The sequence below is a fragment of the Rhinolophus sinicus genome, chromosome 6 (genome assembly GCF_057876585.1).
Source record: "Rhinolophus sinicus isolate RSI-liver-muscle chromosome 6, RSI-T2T, whole genome shotgun sequence".
In the NCBI taxonomy this organism is placed as follows: Eukaryota; Metazoa; Chordata; class Mammalia; order Chiroptera; family Rhinolophidae; genus Rhinolophus; species Rhinolophus sinicus.
This window is the reverse complement of record NC_142506.1, coordinates 46,256,166-46,283,468: the sequence shown is the minus strand read 5'-3', so window position 1 is coordinate 46,283,468 and position 27,303 is coordinate 46,256,166. Positions and strand designations below refer to the sequence as shown.

At 47.4% G+C, this 27,303-nt stretch overlaps 1 protein-coding gene across 3 annotated transcripts in view; it reads right to left on the bottom strand.

Annotated features, from left to right (window-relative positions):
- The window catches only part of SLC35F3 (solute carrier family 35 member F3), a 291,248-nt gene that overhangs the window by 40,552 nt on the left and 223,393 nt on the right, over positions 1-27,303 (bottom strand). For all 3 annotated transcript variants that reach the window (XM_019746952.3, XM_019746951.3, XM_019746953.3), the window contains one exon: positions 23,505-23,820. In XM_019746952.3, the coding sequence (XP_019602511.3) occupies positions 23,505-23,820 (316 nt within the window). The remainder of the gene's footprint in view (positions 1-23,504; positions 23,821-27,303) is intronic.

Genomic DNA, 27,303 nt, shown 5'->3' with positions numbered 1-27,303 from the left:
AGATCCTCACTAGATTCCAATAACATCCAAAGCAAGACTGGTCCTTATTTTTCATTTAACTCAAATGAAATCCCTACCTATTCTCTACGTGACACTTCTTCCTTCTCCTTTGGCTTCCTCCAGACATGCAAGGCATTTATAGAACAAACAGAGGGGCACAGAAAGTGACCTGCCTCAAGGATGGAAGTGCCCGAAGGAGAGCTGCCATGGTATGACCTGAGGTACATTCCGCCTGTCTGCCATGCCCTGCCCACCCCTGTTCCTGTGTGACGATCTCCTCTGTCTCGGGCCTTGGGCTAGGCCCTAAATACATACAGATCCACAGGATATGGATCCTGCCTTCATGGATCTTTCTGCCGAGTTGGTTAGAAGGCATGTACCACAGGCTGTACTGTCAGATACGACATGTAACATGCCTCATGCAAAGTAGAGACAAAGAACCACAGAGATGCTGGGAGGCACTCTGGGCACTGTCCCCCCTGAAGCACCACTGTCCACTCTGCTAGCTCCTTTAGCCCACAGTCTCTCTGCTCTGAGCACACACAGATTCTGGCAAGAAAGTCGCTGTGGATGAGAAAAGACAGGCACTGAGGGCTCATCTCAGGTCCCAGGCCATGTCATGCTGGAGGACTGGAATATACGCTGTGTCATCATTTCTGAAACGGAAGAGACTTACACTGTTTGAATGAGGACTGAATGAGAATGATTACTGCTGTATGAAAATATTCCATTGAATTGGCTGTGAAGAGGAGTAATAACATGACAGAACACAGACCGACACCAGGTCTACCAGGAAGCACCTCCCCAGTGTTGCATCAGGTTCGAATGAACAAGCCTGTGGCTCTGGGTCTAGACCATTTGAACTCAGCTTCTGACTCTTCCACTCCACAGATGTGTCGCTGTGGGCAAGTGACAAAAACTATGAGGAAAATGAAGTCACCTACCCCATGGGGCTTGTATGAGGCTTCCATTATTTAGTACATGCACAGTGCCTTGGATAGTACCTGGCACGTATTAAATGCTAAATATTAGCTATGACCATCATCATCTTGGTATTATATTAACATATTGCCAAAACACTATGTTGTAGAGTGTGGCCTATTTTGTACACAAATGTTACTAAGTGGTATATGATGAGCAAGAGAGGTTCAAAACCACTTTTACTGGTCGGTCTTTACTTGTCCTAGACCTGGATGCCTCCAGGAGCTCATTCCTGGCACCCTTGGGTTCCCAGACTGCTGTTCTCCCCACATCTCCAACAGGTCTAGACGTCATTTCATGACTTCACCAAGGCCCCTGGCCTTCCTTCCAGCATCTGCCCTACCCATTCCTACCTTATTCTGGATGCTCACCACTTTGTATGTGGATTACAGCAACCCTTCTGAAAGCCTTCGAGCCACTCCAGCCTTCACTGGGACCTGTGCTGGAATCCTGCACTATGTATCATCTGTGTCACATAATTTATGACTCACTCACACCTGTGTCAGCCTTTCCAGTGGGGATCACTGATAAAGGGTGAGTCAAAGGAATCCATCGACCTGACTCTGAGGTCTTGTAGGCAACAGCCTACGCAAAGGGTCATAAAAGGAAGTAAAGATACAGCTGGAAGTCAGATGTCAGCTTTGGAAATGAAAATCAATGCATTGTAGGAGGGAGGTTCACCTAGAGAAAAACAGGCAGGGCAGCCACAGGGAGCCAATACGAACACATCTCTGGAGTGCAAAAGGTGTCAGAGGATTCCACATGGTCACACAATCGAATAATGGATTGGGGACCAGAAGGAAAACGCTAAGGGAAAAGTAAGAAAGGCACTGCTAAGTTAAGTCACTTTGTGTTGTGCAGCCTAGACTCAGCCCAGGGTGCCATGACCATCCTATGAGGACTTCAAAGGCCACTTGATAATTCTGTTATGGCGCTGATCTCATGTGACCTCATGGCTCAGAAGGGGCAGCGTCCCTACTGTTCAAGTTGGCAGAGAGAAGCAGCCGCCAGAACAAGAGAAACAACAAACAGGGGCAGGCAACCAGGCCCTACCAAGGTGGCACATGGGACCATTTGGAAAGCTGTGGTCACCGTTATGGACAGCAAAGGAGGGTGGGAAAATGTGGGATTTAAGAAAGATCTGACTCTGCTTTCGCGCATCTTTGGAAAGAGAGATAAGGCTTCTTTGATTAATTCATAGGACACAGACTCTCAGGGGTGGTAAGATCTTAAGAGCACGGAGGCCACCCCACATCCATAAAGATGTGTGCATACCCAAATATCTGCACACAGCAGCATTATTCATAATGCCAAATAGTGGAAGCAACCCAAGTGTCCATCGATGGATGAGTGGAGAAACAAAATGTGGTCCATCCATACAAGGGGATATTATTCAGCCTTAAAAAGGAAGGAAATTCTGACATGACACAACATAGAGGAACCTTTAGGACATAACGTTGATTATGCAGAACACTAAGTGGCATAGTAAGTGACGGCTAAGGGTAATAATTTAGTCCCAAAATACAAATATTGTACAATTCCACTGGTTTGAGGTACTAAGAGTGATCAAATATACAGAACAGAAAGTAGAATGGTGGTTATCAGGGGCTGGGTTGAGAAGGGAAGTAAGAGTTAGTGTTTAGTGGGGACAGAGTTTGAATTTGGGAAGATGACAAAATTCTGGACATGATGGTGGTATAACCGATGGGTGCACAACAGTCCTTATATTTTGGAGATATATATTGAAATATTTGTGAATGAAATGACATGATGTTTGGAATTTGTTCTTAATTAGTAAAGGAGCAAGTGAGGGCTGGGATAGAGATGCAACACAATTAGCCATGAGTTGATAATTGTGGAAGTTGGATAAATGGAGAGGTTCACTGTATTATTCTGTATTCTTTGTAAATGTTTGAAATTGTTCATACAAAAAGTTAAAATTTTTCTGCTGTACCAAAATACCTCACTTTGGGCCATAGGCATCAGGGAGACTAGAACTTACATTGAAATAATTTGTGCAGTTGGAAATGAGCTCTGTTAAAGGAGCTCAGGTGCTAGAAGCTGCAGCCTGATACATTACTTAGATCCTGCAGTCATTAAAAAGGATGGTTATAAAGGCTGAATAATATCCCCTTGTAGGGATGGACCACATTTTGTTTATCCATTCATCCAGGGTACCACCAAAACAACTGCTCAAAGGAAAAAATCAGGATGCAAGATTTTATATATTTATCCTCTCAGTTATACTAACATATGCAAATGAAGATGTATAAGGAAACACATTCAAGTGATCATGATGGCTGTATTCGAATTATAACCGATTTTCTCCCCCATATACTTGGCTGAAGCGAAAATTCATAAATTCAAGGGAAAATTCATAAATTCAAGGGACTCTAAAAATATAGCACAGAAGGATATGTATTTCTAACACGCTCTCGAGGTGTGCAGACGATGCTGCTCCAGGGGCCACACTGAGAGCCGCACACCTTGAATCAACGCTCAGAACACTAGTGCCCACTCCCCGGGGCAAACAGCCCAGAAGTGAGCAAGATACCTTTTACAAGGTTTCACAAGGGAGCTGGGACAGAGGCTTCATTTGCATACTAAATTATAATCTAAATCAGAATTAAAATTCTTGCCAAAAATTTCTGTTCTCCTTTAAAATTCTTCCAGCTCTCTTTAATATTCTTTTAAAAATTCTTCCCTCTTTTAAACACTCACGCTCCTCATTCTCTGTAGAATTTAAATCTTCCCAACTCCCATTCCCCAGCCCTCAGATTTCCCCTCTGTGCCTCTTGATGTCTCTCTCTGTCAGATGGCAGGGAGCCCCTTGTGCAGTGAGCAGAATCAGTGATCTGAGTTATTGTACATAACAACTCTTCTTTCACCAGCAATCGTGTGTGTGTGTGTGTGTGTGTGTGTGTGTGTGTGTGAAATCCCATCAGCAAAGTAACCAAATGCATAGCCCCATGACCACAGACACACCTGCTCCAAATAGGAACTGTAACCCAGAACTGTGACGACCTGGAAATGTAAGCAGCCTGCTCTTGTTCCAAGACCAAACCCATTTAGTCAAACAACTGTTTGCCTGATAAAAACTCAGCTCTATCTAACGAACTAAATGTTAGAACATAAACAGCCCTGTTTCTCTAATGCAGAAGGAGTTCTGGTAACCCCACATACGGGATGGGTGGAGAGAGTGAGATGGAGAAGGTAGGGACCAGAGCCGTGCCTTGGCACTGCTGAGAGGCGTACCACCTGCCCTGGGGCCATAACCAGAGCCTCATTCTGGAACCAGTACCTGAAGCTGTTGCGTGTCACAGCTTACCCACAGGAAATGGGCCAATGGGATGGGCATGAGAGGCTTCCTTTGGCACACACAGGTCCTGATTCTGCCAAAATCCAATGCTAAAGGAACTCCCAAAGACCAGGAAGGGGAATAATGAAGATAGCTCACAATAATGAGGACAGCTCACCAGGAAGGAAGTGGAGCTGTTTCCCTTTATGGAAGAAGAGGCAGCCCTTAAAGCTGCCACCACAAGGACCACCACCTTTCCTGAGCACCACCTTGCCAGGTACTGGGCTACGGCTTTTATATGCACTCTTTATTAATGCATTTATTCTAAAATTACTTCATATAGTCACCCCATTTCACAGATGAGAAAATCAAGGCTCAAAAGAATAAATATCATGCCAGATGGATGTCAAGTTAGTACCACAGCACATCTGTGCTGGTGTCGGCCCATTACAGAGTGTCTTGAGATTTGAGGTTATGTTTTAGTCATTACTTGACCCTCCAGTGCTTAACACAGAGCTTCGTACACAGTCAATGCTAAGTAAAAATGCCATGAGCCCCCTCTTTACCTAGTCAGGTAACAGTACCGGAGGGACTTAAGAGGCTGGAGACACGTCCATCTCGTGAGGACAAAGGGCGCAGGTTTCTTGCCTGCAGACCCAAATTTGAGCCTCTGACCTGCTGGTCAGATGACACTAGTTAAATCCTTTTATTTTTCTCAGTTTCCTTATGCCCTCAGCCCTTGAGGGGCGCTGCAACAGTGTGCTCAAACAATCACACCTTACTCCTACCAGCAGGATCACCATGGGGATTCCAGGCCTGCCACACCCCCTTTTCTGGCCCAAAAGAGGGTGTGGGGGGACAGCCTGGATGGTTCACCAGGAGTAGGCCCTGGTTGGCACTGCATTAGCCAAAACTGTACTCAATAAAGAGAAAAAGAATTTCAGTCCACAAACCTTTCCATTTTTCTTGGTTTGGCCGCATGGAAAAAAAAAAAAAAAGAAAAACAATGAAAGTTGCCCATATTGGTGTTTTTATTTTTAACTTCATCCCTCTAATGGACACTGTGCTGTGTGTACTTGGGGGCTGCGATTGAGGGAGGCAAGCACAGAGCAGACCACTCAAGTGTCTCGTCCTTGCTCTTGGTTAGCAACAGTGGAGGGGCAGGGAGGGAGAAATGAGGGACTAACGTTTGGGGCTTCTCCTGTGAGCCATGTGCTCACGCATAAAACGACTCATGTCTCACCTGATCCTCACAGGAGTTAAGATTGTTTCCCCATCTCAGTAGGTGAAAAAGACAAGGCTCTGAAGGTTAAATGAATTGCCCATAGTACTCAGATAGCTGAATTTCATACCCCAAGCCCTGACTTTAACCCTCAGACTTGGTCAGTTAGTCTTCGCCATCCAAAACCCAAAATGAAGGACACTGGAATCAAAGACCCAAACCTCGGTCCAGTGGGCTCTCTGGATCTGGCACGGGACTCATGGAGCACAAACCTCAAAGGCCCCCATTGACTCATCCCTTAATTCCAGGTGGTGGTCACTGAATTCATATCTGAATTACAAAAGAAAATTCCACTCCTTTGGTCTAAATTGGTAGATTTTTTTCTTTTAAGTGAGAACATAGTAAACAAGAACAGAAAGTCCAATTTTCACTTTTGAGTCTATATGGCAGCTTTTCATAAAGTGTGGAATCACCTGGGCACTTGGATATTCAGAGCCCCGGGCCCACTCTGGGCCGAAGGAATCGGAAAGTCCAGACATGGAGCCCTGGGGCCAGCATTGTAATCAGCTCCCTGGGCGATTCTTCGACACAAGAAGCTCTGAGAACTGCTGGGACACAGTAACCGGTACGAAAGAGCCCCACGTACAGAACAGAAAGTATTTAATTACTATGCCAACTACGTGCCAGGGGATGGGTGCTTCCAAAAGATGCAAAGAACTGTTATTTTTTCATAGAGTTAGTTAAACACTGCCTACCCCTCGCTCCCTACCCTGCCCTATTTACCTACACTATCCATTTCCCTAGAAATAGCTGAAAATAATGCAGTTCAATCGATGTCAAAATTAACCCCCAACAAAAGAGGCCTGAATTAACATGACTTACCGTGGTTCCCCGAAAATAAGACCTAGCCAGACAATCAGCTCTGACGCATCTTTTGGAGCAAAAATTAATATAAGACCCGGTATTATATTATATCATATCATTCACATCACATCACATCACATCACATCACATCACATCACATCACATCACATCACATCACATCACATCATATCATACCCGGTCTCATATTATAGTAAAATAAGACTGGGTCTTATATTCTTGTTTGTCCGGCTAGGTCTTATTTTCGGGGAAACACAGTAGCTGTATTGAGGCTGTGATTTCACTGGGTAAGGGCACTAGGATCAAAACAAAGATGGCACTGAATATAGCAGTCTGACTAATAGAGACACAACCACCAGAGAATAAAAATAGCCCAACTCTGCCTAGACAAGCCAGTCAGCATAAATCGGGAGATGGCTTCTTCATGTGGCAGCAACCTGCCCCGGCAGAGCCAGTGCCCCCCACCCGCCTGCACCTGGAGAAAGCCTCTGAAACTGTAGGCAGCTTGGTTCCATGCGCAGCAGCTCAGACTGAATAGAAACCCTTTTTTCCTTCTATTCTTGTTGGTTTCAATTAACTAATAGGGGGTGGGGAGCGATTTGCTCAGTTCTAAACTGCAGTGATGCCTGCTTGTTTAAGGCTCATGCAATATGTTGGAGGAAGAATTAGGATGTATGAGATGAGGTCTTTCACAGTAAAGATTTAACACAACAGAAGGAATCAGAATCTTCCAGGGGGAAGGGCTCTTAGAGGTTATCGTCCTACAGCAAATGCTGGGATTCTCCTTTTTCAGTGTGAAGGTCTGAAGGCAGCTATCAGGATCTCCTAAAATATCACTTTGTCTAGGATAAATGTTCTCAGTTCCATCAACCATTCTTCATACAAAATTGCTTTCAGTACTCCCTTCTCATTGATCCCACACACCTTCCTCTAGACACAAGAATTTATTAAAACTCATAAAAAAAAAAAAGAATTTATTAAAACCCTTCTAAGAGCAGAGTTCAGAACAGGGCACGTTATGCCAGGTGGTCCCATCATGGCAGAAGGCAGCACGACTCTTACCTCCACCAGTCAGGAGGTTGGGCTCCAAGGAACCCAGACAAGATGGACACTAGCTTTGCATGGAGCTGCATTGTGCCGTCGGCTGGTCTGGATCTGGAAACTAACTAAAACCAAGCCTTGTCGCTGTAAGCACAGGGGCACCAAGCCATGGGTGCAATCTGCAGCGAACACTTGCAATTGGCATTGTAAATACACACAGGTAACGTACTGTAGGGAATGTTTACTGCCCCTCCTCTTACTGGTTTCGGCTAATCGTTTCCATCTTGTCCATCTCCTTCTGAATCCCGACATCGCCACCCACGCCTTTTGCCATTAGTTCAGTGTGGTTTCATCTACACATGTGATTGTAAAAATGCATCCTGCTTTGCCAAGGCACTCACACACCTTTACTGCTGCTGTCTTTGCTGTCACACAGTTGTAGAGGGAAGCAAAACTCATGCTCGTTCCCCATCCTGCTCTTCTTGTTCAGGGTTTTTCTGTCCACTTCCTAAAACAAACCCTTTGCTGTTTTCACTGGGATAGCATTAAATTCAGAAATGCACGTGGGGAGGAGACATTTTTATGTTCTTGAGTCTCAGGAAACTTTAATGTTTTCTTCATAGTGGTTCTATAAATCTTTGTTATGTTTATCACCAGGGATTTAAAATTGTTTTGGTTGAGGTTGTAATGGGATCTTTTCTCCCACATAATTTCTATGTGGTTATCATGACCACTGTTAGCCCATAGGGCCAAAGGGCTAAGTTAAAATCTCTCATGCCCACCAAACATGCGCTTCCCCTCCCTAAACTTTAGGATGACACCGTGCTCTCTCATTGTCCCTGTTTTCCGTATTGATCAAGTGACACACACCTCTCTTAGTTACTTCCTTTACCTTTCGGGAAAAGAAATTATTCTAAGGAACGCCAGAGATGCATCAGAGGACCAACGTTTAGCTTAATGAGGCCTCCAACAATGGTCAGAGGGTGAAATATGCCACTGCTCTTCTGTGTCCCCTCCAGAGGTGGCTGCTACTGTTGCCATCTGAAGCAGGGCTCATCTCTAGCCTCCTCGGCTGGGGACCAGGGCCCAGCTCCACTTCCCTTCCTCTCTGCCTTCACTTGTGTCCCAGAAAATGCTTTACTGTTTTCTGCCACCAGATTCAGCAACTGCTACATATCAGATATAATTTTAGCTTTGGGGAACCACCCATGTCTTCTTTTATTTGGAATAATTAAATATTATCTTCAAAAATGTGCTTCTTAGAATGCCAGTACGAGCTGCATTCAGTGGGAAAGGGGCTCTATGATTAACTGTGTTGGGGACACTCCGTGTTCTATGACACTTGTGAGGTCCCCTATGAAGACTCAGAAGGTCTGCAGTAAACAAACATGCATCCCACAAACTGATGTGGCCAATATGTTACCTGGCTGGCACTCTCGCTCCTTATTTCCCTCTCTTTTCTGTATGCCAGGCACAGGGCTGTGGCACATTCAGGAAGCCATTGCTGGTGCCGGCCTCCATCCCTGGTTTCACACCTTGGTTTCCATTTGGTTTCACATCTTGGTTTCCAGGTCTTGGACTCAGCTGTGCTGTTTGCTCCTTCGAGAACATCACATCCTGCCATGTCTGTCACCTGTCCTGTGCCCTGCCCTGGCCACCACAAGGTGTGGCCTTATCCCTCCCCTACACCACCTGACACACGTCAGGCCAGAAAGCCCCCCTCCCACCCCTTCCCCAGACCTCACCCGACACAGCCGCAGTAACTCGCTGCTTTGCTGCTGCTCCTGGGAGCAGTTTCCTGTCATGCCTTAGCTCACAGACGGCTGTTTTTGTCTTATGTGTGGTTTTCATTAATGCTGGGTCTCCTGGCAGCTTAGGGTGTAAAAGGATGTGACTTGGGTTGTAAATGGCTGTGTTATCAGTGGACTGAAAGACTGAGCTCATTCAACATTATTTGCATATAAATAACTCATATACTCAGAAGGGGAAACATCAGTACAGAGAAAGGTATCAAGGAGATACCTGGCCAGTGAACACCTCATGTTTCTGTTCTTCTTTCTGGCAGTTTCAGAGCAGAGCAGTGTTCCACTCTCCGAGGCATTTATTCCTTTTGTCATCCTTCTCTGTCTAGGCTGATATTATCGTCTGCTTTACTGATAACAGCCTGGTTTCTTGGACAAAGGAGACGGCTGAGGTGGCAGCTGGGGTGCAGCTGGAGCAGACACCTGGCCTGGAGACCCCGTTGCTGTCCAGATGGGCTTGAAGGTGAGTCAGGCTCACGCCTACCAGCTTCAGGAGAAACCCAGGGTTGCAACCTCTGCCTCGGGTCGCATAGACAGTGTTTCCTTGAGGACCTGGGATGCCCTGATAGAATCTTCCTCCAAAGCCATGTCTCCTGCCACCTACACCCCAAGTATCTGGTGCCGGCCACCTCGTGTAGCCCAACGACACCTCCTCTGTGACAGAGGTGAGTCTACCACTCTCCCCACCAGACTTGCTGCAGAACTTCTGGCAGATTACATTTTCCAGAGGTGGTGGCAACAACAACTCCCACTGTATGAGGTCTTCCTCCAGGGGTCCTGCTATCCTCCTATTGAGGGGTGAGGTCTATGTCCCCCTTGAAACTAGGCAGGCTTATGACCGCTTTGACAGAAACAGTGCAGTGGAAATGTCACTGGTGACTTCTAAGGCCAGGCCCTAAAAGGAACAAGACCTCTTGCCTACTGACGCACTCATGGTTGGGGCTCTGAGCCAGCAGGAAAGCAGGCAGACTAGCCAGGGCCACCCTGCTGTGAGGAAGCCCCATCACCAGAACAGACCATGTGCAGGTGCGCAGGTTGACAGCCCCAACTGAGGCAGCATGTGGCAGTCAGCAGCAACCGCCAGACTTCGAGGAAAGACGCCCAGATGACTGTAGGCTCCAGCTGTTATGTTAGCCCATCCAGCAAATCTCCCCAGAGGAGGCTCCTGGCATCATGGAGCAGACAAAAGCCATCTCTGGTGCCCTGTCAGGATCCCTGAGTCACAGAGTCCCGGAGTGTATTACAGGGGTGTTCACGCCACTACCTTCTGGGGTAGCTTGTTAAACAGCAAGAGTAACTGATGTAAAATCGCAAATCTCAGAGCAGGTTTGAGACCCTAATTGCACTGTCCTCTGTTCTGGGATGCAGTGAGGATGTGGTGTTAAGAGAATGTGAAATTCTGGCCAATATAAATGCCAAATTGAGGCTTTAAGAGGACGGGTTTTCACTCTGGCTCCACTCAGACAGCATGAAGGGACACCCCCTAAGCTGGAGTCTACTGAATTCAGATTTAATTTCCAAAAAATTTCTGACATTCAAACACTTCTTTTTTTCTAAAACTACTGTCTCACTAAAGCGCTCTTTCAGAACTGGATCCATTTAATGTTCTGGATAGTAGGGGGACCACGCGTGCGAAGGACAGAGGGTCCCTTGGGGAGCACCTTCTGAGAGCCGGTTTCAGCAAGTCCACTGTGACAGTGAGTGGCAGTACTGACACTGCCCACGTGACAGCGGCACACTCCCTTCCTCTCCTTTCCTCCCTCCTTCAGCATGTACCATGTGTGAACCCTGTGGCAGGGGCCAAGCTAGGCGCTGGCGACATGCAAGTGAGCAAGACATCCAGGATCTCTGTCCTTGTGTGTAGAGGTGGCCCTTTTTGTCCAGATAAAGTTTTAAACATTTTATCACATTCAGAGTAAAAAGAAAGCCACATGGAAGTTTTGGGGTCGTGAGGGTGTCCAAGGGCACGTGGTGGGTACGGAGGTTTTCAGGTGGACTCCAGCGCCATGGGCTGGGATAGAGGGATGGTGATGGTTGGTGTTAGTTAGCACAAGGCCAGCTGTGGTGTCAACCCGCTCATTCCGAGGCTGGCACAGCAGAAGTTTAGTTCTCAGTCATGTTGTTGGAAGACAGGTGGCACGTCTCCACTTGGTGATTCTCTTTCGGTTGGAGGCTCTGCCATCCTGTGGAGCCTGGCAATCTTGTGCGTGAGGCCAGTGGGGAAGGGAGGCGGCGCGTGGGGAAGGCGCGTGGGGAAGAGCGTGTGCTCTTATCTGCCTTGGCTCATACATGTCACTTTGGAGGGAAGTTACCTGGATCAACTTAGAAGGGAGGCTGGGAGATATGTCCTAGCGGCACAAGCCCTCCTTGTGACAACCACACAGTGTGGCAGGAGAAGCAGGGGTCTCTCCCAGAGTTGTCCACCTGATGCAGGATGATTTCAAAGCCATGGAACTCCGGGGCCTTGCTTAGGACTCCAGAGAGCGGGTATGGCCAGGAATCCTATATGGGCCCATCCCTCCTCTCTAGGGAAGATCGATTAAGCCTCGCATGCCCTCAAAAAAGGATTCTGCAAAATGCATATGTACACATGTCCCTCAGGCCACCCTGTCAATTCTCGTTGCTCCCGACATGGGAGAAAACGTCTTTACCAAGAAACAAGGGCACTCTCTGAGCTGGTTTTAAACACACCAACTTTCATAAAACCAAACACTTAAAAAAGTAAACAACATACATTTAAAAGACCTAATTCCCTCGATACTAATTCACATTAAATATTAACAAGCCTATCCCCATTCTGTTGGTGGAGCATGTAAAACCTTTCTTTGAAAAAGTTCCTGCTCATTTGCCCCCCTGCCTCCCGAGAAATGTATAGCAAAATAATGCCATAAAATGGTTCCAAAGATATGTTCCTGCAGCAAGGGAGCTGTAACTTTCCATGCTTTTAATTTATTCTATGTCATAAATTAATAATGTATATATGATTGAGAGTAACTCATTAAATGTGTCATAAAGTAAGGCACTTAGATAAGAAAAGTATGGAGGGACCTTGATGTACTCCTAAATGTTACATTAAATACATAAATCATTATGTTTTCTCTCTACTTAAAGTAGAAAACAGCCAAGGAGCTAAATGAAATTACGATAATTCTATTTACAAAGGTCCAGGAAGCACAAGAACAGAATTTATACAAACATTGGAAAAGGCAGCTTATTCTGGTCAATCAGATTTTTGTCTTTTGTGACAAACTCAACTAGGTGGAATGGGGTATGGCCATCAAATCAATACTTTGAATATTTCCTGCCAATCCCTCTGGTCTGCAAAGTTTCTGTTGAGAAATCAGCTGACAATCTAATGGGAGCTCCCTTGTAACTAACTAGTTGCCTTTCTCTTGCTGCTTTTAGGATTCTCTCTTTGTGTTTAAACTTTGGCATTTTCATTATGATGTGTCTTGGTGTGGACCTGTTTGGGTTCATCTTCTTTTGGATTCTCTACACTTCCTGGACTTGTATATCTATTTCCTTTGCCAGGTTAGGGAAGTTTTCAGTCATTATTTTTTCAAATAGGTTCTCAATTCCTTCCTCTTCTCTTTGGGTATTTCTATGATTTGAATGTTGTTATGCTTGATGTTACTATAGAGGCCCCTTAATATATTGTAATTTTTTAAAATTCTTTTTACTTTTTGTTGTTCCAATTGGATGTTTTGCTGCGACCATGTCTTCCAAATCTCTGATTTATCCTGTGCTTCATCTAATCTGCTGGTGATTCCTTCTAGTGTATTCTTCATTTATTGTAGTCTTTATTTCTGACTGGTTCTTTTTTATGGTTTCTTTGTTCTTTCTTATGCCAACTGTATCTTTGTTGTAGTTCTCATTAAGTTCCTTGAGCATTCTTATAACCAGTGTTTTGAACTCTGTCTCTGGTAGGTTGCTTGCCTCCATTTCATTTAGTTATTTTTCTGGAGTTTTCTCCCATTCTTTAATTTGTGACATGTTTCTTTGTTTCCTCATTTGGGCTGCCTCTCTGTGCTTATTTCTATGAATAAGGTAGATCTCCTATGGCTCTCAGTCTCTGCCAGGTGGCCTTATGTAGTAGGTGTCCTGTATGGCCCAGTGCTATAGTCTTCCTGGTCACCTGCGCCGTATGCTCCAGGAGTGTCCCTTCTGTGGGCTGTATGTGCCCTCCTGTTACAGTTGAGCCTTGACTGCTGTTGGCACATTGGTGGGTGGCACTGAGCCTCAGGCTGACTGACTGTGAGGATTGGTCATGCCCACAGTATATGAGCTATAGTGTGGGGCTGACTCCATAGAGCAGGATTTGTCCCAGTGGGCTCATGTGCCTATTGAGACCATCCTTTGGATGTGCTACATATGAGGCTAATTAAGTAGTGCTCAGCTGTGGTCTGAAGCTGTCCTCCAGGTTTGTTGGTTCTGGGGTCTCTTGGGAGGGGCTCCCATGCAGGCCAAGGCCAGCCTCTGCCTGTGTCTGGCGTGGGACTACCTGATAAGATCTACAAAGCTATCTGTGGTTGGACACTGCCTACGTTGGACCTAGAAGTATGTGGGAGAGGCCACACTGCAAACCAAGGCTGGCTGCCACCAGTCCCGGGCCTGGGGCAGCTCAGGACAGGGCCAAGGGCACCCCGAGGCCTGATGCCATGTGCTGGCTGCCTATAAGGTTCAGCTGTTGATAGAGCCTTAGGAAGCCTGCAAGTTGGGTGAGACTGGGACCCAGGAAATCACCAGGGTGTGGAGAGCGGTGTTCATCGGGTTAATGCTGATTCAGGTTTTGGTGTCAGTGCTGAGCCTGGGCTCAGCTGCCCAGGAGGCCAGCTGCCACCCGCCTCAAGCCCACAGACCCCAAGAGTTGTCCAAGAAAGACTGCAGCATGGGTTGGAGTTGGTAGCCAGTCACCGAAAGTGCCTCTGGTGGTACGAAAGCCAAGGCCTGCTGTTTGTTGCTGAAAGAGCCTCCTGCAGTGGGGTGGGGCTGGTTGCCTGGGTGCCATAAGTGCCTCAGGTGGTGTGTGAGTTGGGCAGGGCGGGGTCCCAGGGAGTCACCAGGTTAATGCAGATTCAGGTTTGTCTATGTGGGGGAGTACTCCACACAGGAAAGATGGTGCACCTCCCCACGAACTGCATAGGAGGAGGATTTCACAGAGCGAAAATGGCAACTGTCCCGCCAGTTGTCACTCTGAATTTACATAACTCAGCCTCTTCCTATATGTCTCTGATGCTCCCCAAGTCGCCGTCCCTCTGCTGGAGCCCAGGGTGAGTGTCTGTGAGTGAATGAGTCTGTGTGCAGGCCCTTTAAGAGGATGTCTGGGTTTCTAGCAGCCCTCCATCTCACCCGGTTGTACAGAATCCTTGCTGATTTTCACAGCCAGATTGTGGGGATTACTTTACCTGGCACTGGAACCCTGGGCTGGGGAGCTTGGTGTGGGGCGGGGGCCCCTCTCCTCTCAGGGGGACCTCTGCAGCCAACATATCCCTCCCAATACTCAACCACCGTACACAGGTGTGGGATTGGCCTGTTTTACCTCTCCATCCCTCCTACCAGTCTTGACGTGGCTTCTTCTTTATATCCTTAGTCACAGGACTTCTGTTCAGCTAGACTTCAGATGGTTCTCCAGGTTGACTGTTCAATAATTTCGTTGTAATTTTCATGTGGTCAGAGGAGACGGCAGGCACAGCGCTTACCTACTCTGCCATCTTGCCTGGAACCCATATTTTCATCTTGTGAGACCTCTATGCAGATGATCCGTCTCTTAAATGTGGTGATATTTCAAAATTTCAGTGTGACTGTCAGCTGGCTTACTAGTTTTGACTCTATGATTAAGAATCACGTGGAAAGTAAGACATTGCTCAACATTAGCTGGGTGGGAGGGGGTGGGGGCTGTGCCTTTGGTCACATCAGCAGTGTGGTGTATCCTCTTCCTGCAGAAACACACATGCACATGCCTCTCTGCACCTTCCCTCATGTCAAGCCCAGGAGCCCTTCCCCATCGTCTGACTCGTACAAATGCTAACTGTTCCTGGAGACCCACTGGCTGAAGGATCCTTGCTCTGGGAGGACATCCCTCCTTGCTCTACACCTTCTGTCACTGTGACACTCATCATGCAAATGTTCACAAAGACCCTGAGGCTTTGTGCCAAAAATATTACTGAGCCTCTTGTTGATGAGTTCAGCCTAGGCTATCTTGACCCCCAAAAAGCCATAATCACACTGAAATGGCAATTATCTAAATGGCTGCCGTTCTTCAAGTCCACAAACATGAGCACAGGGACAGACCTTTTGCAAAACTTCAACGATACTGTGTGGGGAAAAATAACATTGCTGCAGCTGCATGCTGTGAAATGATAAGGTTAAATCCCATAACCTCCTTAGAGTGCAGAACTTCAAAGGTCATTCCTTGCTATCTGTTCAGGGAGTCACAGAGACCTCTTCAGCCAGGTGGCTGAAGAGCAGAAGGACAGAGGAGATCAGGTGTGAATACAATGTTTCCTACATGCCTCAGCGAAAGCCAAAAAATCCTATGTGGAATAGTCTGGACCCATCCATGAGGGTGTCTGGCTGTCACTGAGTCTCACCAGGATGAAGTCAGCAGCTGTGTAACTGAGATGGGATGGTAGGGAGGAGAAACCAATGAGCTAAACTAAGCATGTAATGTCAGGACAGAGGGGAGGTCGTGCAGGGAGGTGGGGATCTGGCGTTAATGCATGAGGGCAGCGTCACCATCCGGGGCACAAGAACAAGGCTGTGTGTTTTGTGTCTCCACTGACACATCCTTGACTATTTCAAACAATATCTTAAATCGGGCAGAGACAGTCTAAACCTATGTCAGCTGCCTCATCTCATTTCTTCCCTTTCTGACATTGGGACTAATTATGACTTTCCATTTAGACTTGGAGCATCGATTACGTGCTATCCTGTGGGGGAACCGTATGCCCGCTGATCAGATGGATTTGTGCATGTGTGTGCATGTATGTGTGCGTGTGTGCGGGGTGGGGAGGTGTTTTGCCTCAGCAGGAAGGCTGGCCAAAATCTCCTGGCATGAAGATGTTTATGCATCCCTGCCATTATTTACCACAAGCAGGAGACACAGGCCAAATTAAAAACCACAGTTCCCAAATATTTTGCCCATTTCTTCTAAATCAGTTATAAAAACAAGGGACAACAACTAAAACATCAACTGCAAGGGCTCTGGATATAGCTTGTTGCTTTTTCAGTTGATGATTCTTGGAAATAAGACAGGAAACAAGATGGCTACAAGTCATGAGAAAGAGTGAAGGTGATACATGTACCGACACAGGACATTTTGCCCCTTCCTCGGCCCCTTGCCTCTCGGGCCCTCTGAGCTGGTGGCTGGAAAAGGGTTGTTAGATGTCACTGGAGGCCAAGCTGTCGGGCCTCTTTGCCACTGGATTCCTGTATCCTGGGGTCCAGGGTGCCTTCACCCTCTGGGTTACGAGCCCCTCAGGGGCAGGGCTGTGCTCAGAACCTTGCTTCCCCACTGCCCCACAGTGCACGGCTAGAGTTGGCATCATGAATGCTTACTGTAGGAACGCACGCTTGCAGGAATAGAGAATAAGCGAGCAAGTGACAAGAGAAATATTCTCTGATGTCCTAATTAAATTACAGCGGGTGGGAGAGTAGGAGGGAGACACGGAGGTTATTCAGCTAACAGAGCTGCTTGCCGACAGCAACCCAAGACTGCTCGCTTTCCCAAATGTATGTTGGAACTTAGAATTAAGTTGCAGGTGGCTATTTTCGCCATTATCCAGAGAGAACAGTGGACCACCAGATGCCACCTTCCAGCTGATGCATGACCTCTCCAGGCTGTTGCCCACAACCAATCCAAAAGCAGCAAACACTTCTTCTTTACGGACTTGTACCTATCCCAGAACTTTTCTGCTTCACTGCCTCCCACCCTCTTTGTCTACAGCTGATGTAAATTCTTTCAAAACAAGTTATATCTTTCTTCCCCAAACTCACTGTATACAAGAGCTACGTCAGCCTCAGGATGGCGGACATGCCATCTTCTCCATCCAGCCCTGTTGCTAGTGGTTTAGTCTATGTACCCCAGGACCTGGTCCTTTTCCTGGTTAGCATATGGCTCAATAAACCCTTTCTTTCAGAAACGCTTTTGGTCTCAAAGGTTACTGCTTAACAAGTAACCAGGGCTAACCCAGGAGTTTGGGTCTGGATGGGGTGAAGAAATGTTGGGGTATCTACAGGCCCCTTCAGACAGACAGGTCCCCGGCCTGACGTCAGTGCCTCCCCACCCAGCACCCGACCCTCTAGTCTGGCACTGTCTTTCTCCATAGCACTCAGCACCATCTGACATACTACATTTTATTTTATTGTTTGTTTCCCCGTTAAAAGGTAAACTCCACAAAGGCAAGTATTATCACTTGTTTTGGTCACATCGGTACTCCCAGCACCTAAAACAGTGCCTGACACTCAGAAAATACTCCAATTTGTGGAATGAATGAAGTAATATCTCCATCCTCCTAGAAGGTCCCTGCCACCTTGTTTACAGAATGGTCTCATTCTATAAACAAGTTGGTGGGAGCAACAGGTCAGAGCATGACTGGGGTTCAGGGTAAGAAAAGGCAGGGATGTGCTGGGGCGTCACTAAATCGGCTGGCTTGGCAATGCCCTAGCTTTCTCGCTGGGCTGGAAAAACACACACCAATGTTTCCTGGAAAGATTTTGCCTCAGTTTGGTATAAAAATGGCAACTGAAATGCTTTCACCAACACAAGCGTTTGCTGTAGGCCGAAGTTGACAACTTTAAGCAACAGGTACGGTTTTGTCATACTTCAAGATGAAGAGGAATTAGGTGCCCCCCCAAATAAACAACAACAAAGAAATCAGCAAGAAAACAAAATACCTGAGAGTCATTCCACCTCTGATGTGAAATGGGAACACATTCTATAATCGGTTATGCAATTGGCACTCTGAACCCCGCTTCTGAAAGCAGCTTGGATTGTATTGCTCCTCTGCTCCAAATGCTTCGAGGCTCCCGCTGCGTAGAGAATAAAGTCCTGACCCCCTGATCCAGTGCCCCAAGCCCTGGCCATCCAGCCTCGGTCTGACTCTTTAGTCTGAAGGCCTGCTCGGCCATGGCCTTGCACCCAGGCTGCAGTGGGCCAGTCTGCTGCACTCTCACCCACCGCCTCCTTGCAGCCCATTTTGTTTTTGTATGCTCTGTCTCCCACTCGGCTGCGAGCTCCTCGGGTCAAGAACAACACACGTGTCACCCGTACCTGCCCACATGCCCCAGACACACAATCATTGAGCAAGTGCTTGTTGAACCAGACAAACACTCCAGTCCTGCCCTCTACAGAGCGGCAGTTGTGATATTTCTAAAGGTCCAGTCCAGTCACTTCTCCACTCTGCCCAGAACCCTTGGATGGTTCCCCCGATATTCATGCCAGAATTCAGACCTGTCTGCACAAGGTGGGAGGTTCACTGGGTCTGCTCCCGTCTAACTTCCCAGTCTACTCTGTCGCCTGCCCTCACTTCCCTTCTACACCGAGTCAGAGCCCCGTCAGGCACCAAGCTCTCTGATTGGCCTCCGTGCTTCTCCCCCTCCCCCACCCCCACACACTGCCTGCACCGGACTCAGCACCTAGAGGACCATCTGCTCCTTGGTCAGTTCCTCTAAGGAACCCTTCCACCAGGACCCATACACCTGGGCCTCTCCCCAGGCGCCTTGCACAGCCTTGACCTTGTTTGGCTATCTGACTCCCTTACTGGGCTGCGGGCTCCTTGAGGACAAGAACCATTTCTAATTGCATCCCTAGGACCCCGCCAGAGAAGAGGTGCAATATAACATCTTCAGAATGAACAAATCCTCAGATTGCAACCACCCCACTCTGCTCCTCCTTTGACTCAGAAAGTTACAACTGCAAGACCCCCTCTGGTTCCTTGTAAGTCTGCATACCTGCACATGCACACACACACACACACACACACACACACACACACACACACACACTTCCGGCCCTGGGAGGAGTCAAGACAAAAGGCATCAAAACTGCCCTCTCCCCTTTTTGGCTCAGGTATTTCTCAGTGTTTCTGAAACAGAATCAATTGGCTAGCTAATGGGAGCCTCAAACTACAAAAGGCAAAGGAAAGCATCTGTTACCACTACACTGTTCACTTTTTTTGGGCAGCCGTGTGATAGCAGAAGGTCCCGGCATTTGGTTAAGAAAAGAGGTCACTACTGGCAGAAATTCCTGGAAGACCTTCTGGCAAGACTGCAAGTGCCCCAGATCTGCTTTGGTTAATTTCTGCCTCCGGGATGTAAGCAGCTGTCTTCCTATCCCAGGGTCACCTGCCCTCAACAGCCTCTCCAGGGCCACAGACCTGATACACCTCCTGCCTGCACTTTCTCACGCCTGGTGGCCAGCTGTTCAGGAGACTCCTGGGAGCTGAGGCCCCTGCACATCACGCCTGCGGTGTCTGCAGCGCCCACACGCATCTCTGTGGCCAGAACCCTCCCTGGGTCCTGGGTACCGTGGCTTCCTCAGGGCATGCCTTGGCCAGCTGTCAGCCAGGAATGGAGAAGATGAGGATGGGGTGTCAATCATCTGCGGGATGAGAGGAGCTCGCTTTACCCCCGGATGTTTTGGGGTGCTCAGTGGGATGACCGCATGAGGCTGCGTTTTCACATACACACTCCGATTCCTGATGACAGAGCCTGGTCATGAGACACTGGTCAGTGCTAGGATGCCCTGTGCGGCCACCAGCAGGGCCCCATGCTGACATCTCTAAGGCATCCCAGCTGCATGACACTGGAGGTTAGCTCTCTCCTCTCAGACCCTTCTGTGGTTTAAACAGGACACCACAAAGCAGCTGGCGACGCAGGCATGGCTGCCTCCTACAGTACCACCTGCAGAGGACATCACCACACAGTGGTGGTTCCTGCCATTTTTATGGCACTTCACAGTTCACAGGGTGCTCACGTACATGGTGTCTCGGTCAGTCAACAATCTTGTGTGCAAGGCCGGGCATGTGTTGTCACCTTCCATTCACAAACGAGTATCTGAGGCACCCAGAGCTTAAATAATTTGTCCACAGAGTCCCCCCTCCTGCCCTCACCAGGGCTCAAACACCCCGAGGCCCCCAAGCAAGTCACTCAGTCCTACCTGGTGTGGCGAGTCCTGCCTCCTACACTTGGTCAGATCGGCAACATTTATAAACACCTGCAGCCGAGACTCAACAACTCCAGGGCCTTCAATCACAGTCAAAGTGCAGCCCATGGCCAGCAGCCAGCAGCCCGGAAGCGCGTTAGGAACGCAGATCTCAGACCCACCCAGACCCACTGAATCGGTCCAGGGGACCGCAGGGCGTGGCAGTTCCAGGAGCGCTGTGCTGGGCAGTAAGTGCTTCCTCTCTGCTCTGGCGGACTTTTCTAGCTTCCGCTGGGGAAGTAGCCTAGGTGGGAGGGCTTGGAGAAAAGAAACACCCATTTGATTGCTTCCTGATGACCAGAAGGAAAGCCGGTGTATCTGTCCAGAACCCCCCTCTCTGCAGAAGGTCTCCACCTTTCTCCTTCCCCCAGCTCCCCGCTCAGACGCTTTTAGCCAGAGACACATCTCCTCAGATAACTCTAGACCTTCCCCTCCCTGGCATTAATTTTGATAAAAATTATCAAATTTATCAAATTTGCAAAGGACAAAAAGGGAAGATGTGATTTCAGTTTTCCTGGATTTCTGGGAATCCTAAAGTCTGTCTCAAGAACTCCCAATGAGTTGTGACAGTCATGTTTGCCTAAGTCTGTGACATTGAAATTTTTCTCTCCGTTTTTTTTTTTTTTTTTTTTTTTTTTTTTGCTGAGAAAGAAGTTTTACCCTCCAATGCCCTCCAATGGTGTGCATGGCTTACATCAGCAACAATTAGCTGGTAAATCTGCTTAGCCACAGGCCTAAGACAGCTTACAATCAGAAGGATTTTTCTTTTTTAAGAGGAGCTAAGTTTTATTATCGAAATTGGGCACGGTTTTGACTGGCTTCACTGATCAGGGTATGATTATGCCATCTGCCCTCCACTGTCATCCAGCTGACCAGCAGTCGCCATAGCCCTTTCATGATGCTTCCCAGGGACTTTGTATAGGAAAACAATCACCTGAAATCCAGGTGTTGATGTCTTTCTATGTTTAACTAATCCATTTCATTTTTTCCCCTACCTTGACCTTTTAACCACCACTGAGCTTGGTTCCTTCTGTGTTGTTTTCAGCACAGTGGTGCTGGGCCTGCCCTAAGCAGCCAGTAGTGCCAGCCATGTCCTAGGTAAGTGACGATCATGGTTAGGATACCTATTCAGGACAGCAGCTGGTGCTGCCCTTCAGGGGAGGCCCTCTGTCAGCCTGATGCTGTGTTTCCCAGAAAATAAGACCTGGCCGGACAATCAGCTCTACTGCATCTTTTGGAGCATTATTTTACTATAAGACCCGGTCTTATACAATATAAGACCGGGTCTTATATTAATTTTTGCTCCAAAAGATGCAGTAGGGCCGACTGCCCAGCTAGATCTTATTTTCGGGGAAACATGGTGGCTAAAGGAGGCAGGGAGAGATCGTTTCATGTTGTTTCCCAGTAATTCTCTATGGAGAAAAGGCACAGAAGCTCATTGTTAGCCCTTTGTTAGAGAAAGCAGCATGATATTCTAGTGAGTGTAATGAAAGGCAAAACTCCTAATTATAACTTAAACATACTTAGGGCTACTTAACTGTTCAATACACCATTTGCTGAGTATTTGCTTTTCTCTGTGACCATTGTTTTTCTCTTGCCTTTACGATGGTCTTGGGCCCTATCAGAGTTTCTAAACCTATTTGCTTCAGTCTGAGTTTGGCTGCTATCAGAAGAGGTGCATTAAGTGTCTCTTTAGCAATTTCCGGCTAAGTCAACGTTGAGATTGCCCCAAGCCTGGATTTCAGTTCTGGGCTCCAGGCTCCTGCACGCCTAGTCCTTTTTACTAAGGGGACATGTGAGGCTGGCCTGTGAGTCAATCGAAGCTCCACCAGTATCTTTCCTCTGCGAGTAGTGCCCTGATTTACAACTTGGTCTTTTAAAGGAGCCAGTCCAAATTCCCTCCAAACATTAAGCAAGTTTAGCACCTCACACCTCCAACTATAATTTACGGTGACATGATGGTGGAGTTCCAGAAAGATTCTGAGCTGAGTCTAGACCTCTTTGTTCCTTTGACCCAATGATGTTTTTAGTCATCATTAAAACGTATAAGGTGACTTGTAAGGGTGATTTCAGAATGGGGTTGAAGTTTGAAGCAGAAGGTAGATGGGACAAGGTGATTTTAGGGGGTATGTATTTGGTGGGGGGGGATGAAGTGGAGAAGAAGGCAATGGTTTAGGAGTGAAGAGCCTCCAACTTCCAAATTATTTTCCACCTCTGAGACTGAGATAAGCTCCCATGGCCTACATGGTCACCTTTGCCAGCATTCTTCCCTGATATTTTTTTTTCCTGAGTCGATCTGATTTGGACCAGCAGCACGCCTTTGACACAGCTCTTGGGGGTGGGGGGGTGGGGGTGGGGAGTCTCCGCTTTGGGCGACCATGAGATCCAGTGGTTGGCACACAGGAGGACCAGCACCAGCACAACAATCTGACTCCCAAAGGGGGCTGGGGGAATTCTGCTGTAAACTGAGGCGGAGGGTTGGGGTCAGGTTTCCAGACTCTTTTTGAAAGGGTCGCCATGCCAGTGGACTCCATATGAGAAAATAGTCAGCAAAGTCCAGACACTGCTTTGATTTTGACAGCCACACTGCCAGACATTCAATCAGACCCGTGCGGTCCCATAACCAGAGGACGAAGCGTCTAGGGTCGGAAGGGGAATGGATCCTCAGATCTTTGCAGAGAACATCCCCTGAGGGAAGGTGAGCTACAGGAAGCAGCCCTGACACCTCGCTTGCTCACCCACTCACCGCCCTCACCCCAGCTGGAGGACAGTAACGGAGCTACTGAGTTCCCCCATTTCCACCCTTTCTGGGGGACTTGCCACAGATCATTCTTGAAGATGCCATCTTCTCCTTTGTATATAAATGAGCTCCCAGGGCTGGGGGGCTGCAGGTGAAGGTGCAGTTGCTCATTACCCTGAGGGGGACAGAACTGGGATTCCAGTCCCACTAAAACAGCAGGTGACCCTGGGACTTCTCACACTGTCCCCTGGCCTGTCCCAGCACCCGCACCTTACGGAAGCATCATTCCTAGGAGAGCAGCCCCGCCCAGGGCAGGGCCGCCGAGGGAGGCCTACCTGTACCGCTGCTTCACCGACTGCCTGTCTGCGGCCTTGCAGACGTGGCCCGCATAGTACAACGGGAAGAATAAGCAATTCCAGGTGGTGGCGAACCACGTCAGGGTGAAGGGCGCATCAAACGTCTGGAAGGTCAGCTTGGCGAGCTGCGTGGAGCCTGCCCAGGAGGCGCACACGCACAGCACCACTGCCAGGCCCCAGCTCAGCTTGCGGAGCTGCGGCCCTGAGCACCTGCAGCCGCTTCGGTTAGCTCGCCCGGCCTCCGCCCCTGCCGGGGCCTCCGCAGGGCCCGGCCCGTCCCGGGGGCGCTCTTCCCCTGCGGAGAGAAGGGCGCAAGCAGGTTAGGGGGGGCTCTACCTTCCCCATACCCTGCACCAGGGCACCCACCCCCTGGCCACAGCCACGAACAACTGCTCTTGGGAGGGGGTGGGGGGATAGTGGGTGGAGACATAGGGGTTGTGGGCAGCTCCCTGAAACAAAACTTGAATAGACATTTTCACTGATTTTCTTATCCTCCAGAATCTCGACCCCCAATGTATGGCCCAACCGCTGGCAGCATCAACACCCTCCCACCCCGAGCTTGTTGGAAATGTACAATCTCAGGCTCCACCCCAGAACCAGAATCTGCATTTCACAGACGACATGTGTATGCATCAACCTTTGGGAAAGACTTCTCCAGGACACACAGTGTGGCTGAAATAGTCTCACTGTAGTCCTGTGTCAGCTCACACTCATGGCAGTGCTGCTGGGCACTGGGCATGGCTAGGGGCCAGGGGGTCCTACCAGAGGGGGCCATAGGCCTTGACCTCTAAAAACTCCGCTGTACATGGACAGAAGCCCCTCCCTGCCTGTTACTTAAGGGCACAGATGCCAAGATTCTTATCTTATTTTGCTTGTGTGGCAAAAATTGTCTTTTCCCTCTTATCTCTTTATTTGCTCTAACTGGCTTCCTGCCCATGGCCTTCAGTCCCACTTTGAAGCGTTACTTAAAAACCACAGCCTCAGGCAGCTGGTGCTATGAAAAGCCTCAGCCACTCCATTTTAGAGCGTGTGACTTCTGGAAACCAGGCTGCTGCCCAAAGCATGGCTCTACTGTGGTATTGTTCCCACAGACCATGAGAAGGTGGAAAAGGCATTATTTTCCACTGTTTGGTTTTCATTCATGATTGTGTGCGTGTCAGTCAGCTGGAAATATAAACAGAGCTGTAACTTGCGTAAGGTGCAACCATGGACGGATGCAAATTTCCAGGAGACAGCGTACCTGCCTTTTACGTTCAGCCTGGCATGAAGCTGTATGTGGGCACACATTGCTATGAGGCCATCTCCACTACAGGGGTACAGGAGATGAGTACAAAATATCCTGGGGTCAAATGTAGGCTGTATTTTTCATTTAAATTGAATAATACTGTAAGTCACTCTAACAACATTAAACCACATTTTGTATATAATACTTTCTGAAACATAATAATTCTATGAGGCAAAGTCCTGATTCAAGATAGTCTGTTATACAGGTATTAATCTTATCATTAATTGCCAGCCCTGGCTGTATCTGTTTTAACTAAAGTTAATCTCAAGCCTTACGTGACTAGTCAAGGAAAGAGAATGTCCTTTGGTGGCCCAAATCCTGCCTGACACCATCCATACGCTTCATTAACTGCTTTATTAATATTTAATCTCCCTCTTCCTGTTATTTTTCATGTGTGTATAGATCCTAGTTAGGATGCCAAACACTTCACCACCCTCTGGGCTTCTAACAAGTTGTCTGTTTCTGTCATGGTCTGCAGGGAGGGGAGAAGCAGACACGAGGCAGAGTCCCATCCTCTGTATTAACCCTCCCACCAGGACATCTTGACTTTGTTCACAGGATCCCCACAAATTCAACTTCAGACAGGAGCACACACATTTCAATTTATACGTTGATTATCTGACATTTTGGGTTAGCCTCTGTAAACTTTCATTATTGAGATAATTTTTAAGTAGAGTTGAGGGTTAGGGAGATTTCTAAACTATCAGCATCACTGTCAAAAACTTACACTGAAAAACTATAATTATGAAAATGACAAAAAGTCCACATAGAAATAAAACGCAGTTCCACTTAAGAACGGACTCTTAATGGAGGAGGGTGTATAAATTCAGGCTCACATGTTTGTTTGTTTGTTTCACTTAGTTTTTCAGTATGGAAAATAGTTTTAAAACTGAAAGAATTAAATGATGACAGACGCTAGGTAGCTGTTACAATGACAGAGAAAATCACTAAATCATGTAATATTATTAAAGTGCTCTTACAGATTTGGATTAAAGAAGTTATTCTCTAACTCTGTAACCTTTCCGGATCATTTAACCAAGGGACAGTTAATAATACACAAGCAAAATAAAGACATTCAAAACTAAAATCTACACTATTATTTAATAATAAGATAGAACAATGTTTCCCAAGGTGTAATGCCATTAATAGGCATTGTAAGAAAAAAGAAGTCCCTGATCAGGAAATTTTGGAAAATACTAGGTAGGCCAGAGACAGGTTCCTTTAGGAATATCCAGAGCTAACGGACATTGTGAATTTCCAAAAAGCAACTACAGAATGGGTATGTCCTGTATTATTTAAATGTAGCACCTGTGGCAGGATTGTTCCAAGGTGTGTCTTGGAACACACTTTGGGAAACACTGGAATAGGCCCCTAAAGAATCCTATGCACCCAAACTTAATTCATTGCAAACTTTCTATTTCACTGTACTGAGCCTCTTAAAATAATAATCACTTATCAATTTCATTACCTCACTCATTCCTAATATTTCTGTTAAACTAGGTCTACCTCACATAAACCAAAAGTATTCTTTACAAATACTTTACAAAGGCAATAAAAGGCAATCGATACTAATCTTAGTACCCAGAGATAGTACTGTTGACATTCTGCTGCATTTTCCCCAGTCTTTTGTGTGTCTGCACCACACACACACACTCACACAGCAAAACAGAGATCACATTGTATTTTCCCCCAGCATTCACTTAACCTAATGCCTAACAGCACAGACTTTATAAATCCCATGGGGCTACGGACTGTGCGATGCATCCTAGGAATGTTTCAATCGTCTAGGAAATCACCAGGGAGCATGTGCCCTGTGCCAAGAGATTGGCGGTCGATAAATAAATATAAAACACGGTTACTGCGCTTCAGGAACTTCCAGTCAATCTGGGAGTCACAATATGGGCCTATGCAAGAATTACAGAACAACCAAGTATGAAATGGAAAGATTCTGCCTGTAATGGAAATTCTGAAGACAGTGGAACCAGCGTGGGCTGCGGTAACAGTGGAAAGAATCAGAGAAGGTGGAACCTTGGCCTGGGCCTTGAAAGATAGGAAGCCTCTGAGTACAAAGAGGAGCCAAGGTCAGGGTCAGGAAGACATGGTGGTCTGCTCAGGCTCAGTGAGGAAGATGGTGAGATCGGAAGTTCACTGTGCCCTGGCCACACTGCGACGCCCAGTCTTGCTCTGGTCGGACATGAAGCAGGTCAGACATTCAGCCATGTCGGCTGAAAGGACCAGAGCAAATTCAGATGTTAACCCTCCTTTACTTAGGAAGTACATGCCCCCGTGTCCACAACAAACAGATAAAATTAAAGAATACATATAGCGTGACATTATAAATTTGGTTAGCAGATGCATTTATCCTCCACTCTTTGAATCGCAGCAAATGCACCCACATTATACACTGTTCTCAGGGTCATTTGCAGGGAGCTGTCCAAACTGTGCTCAGATTTGGAGAGAAGGAATTACAAGGGGGCAGAGAATGAGGGTGAT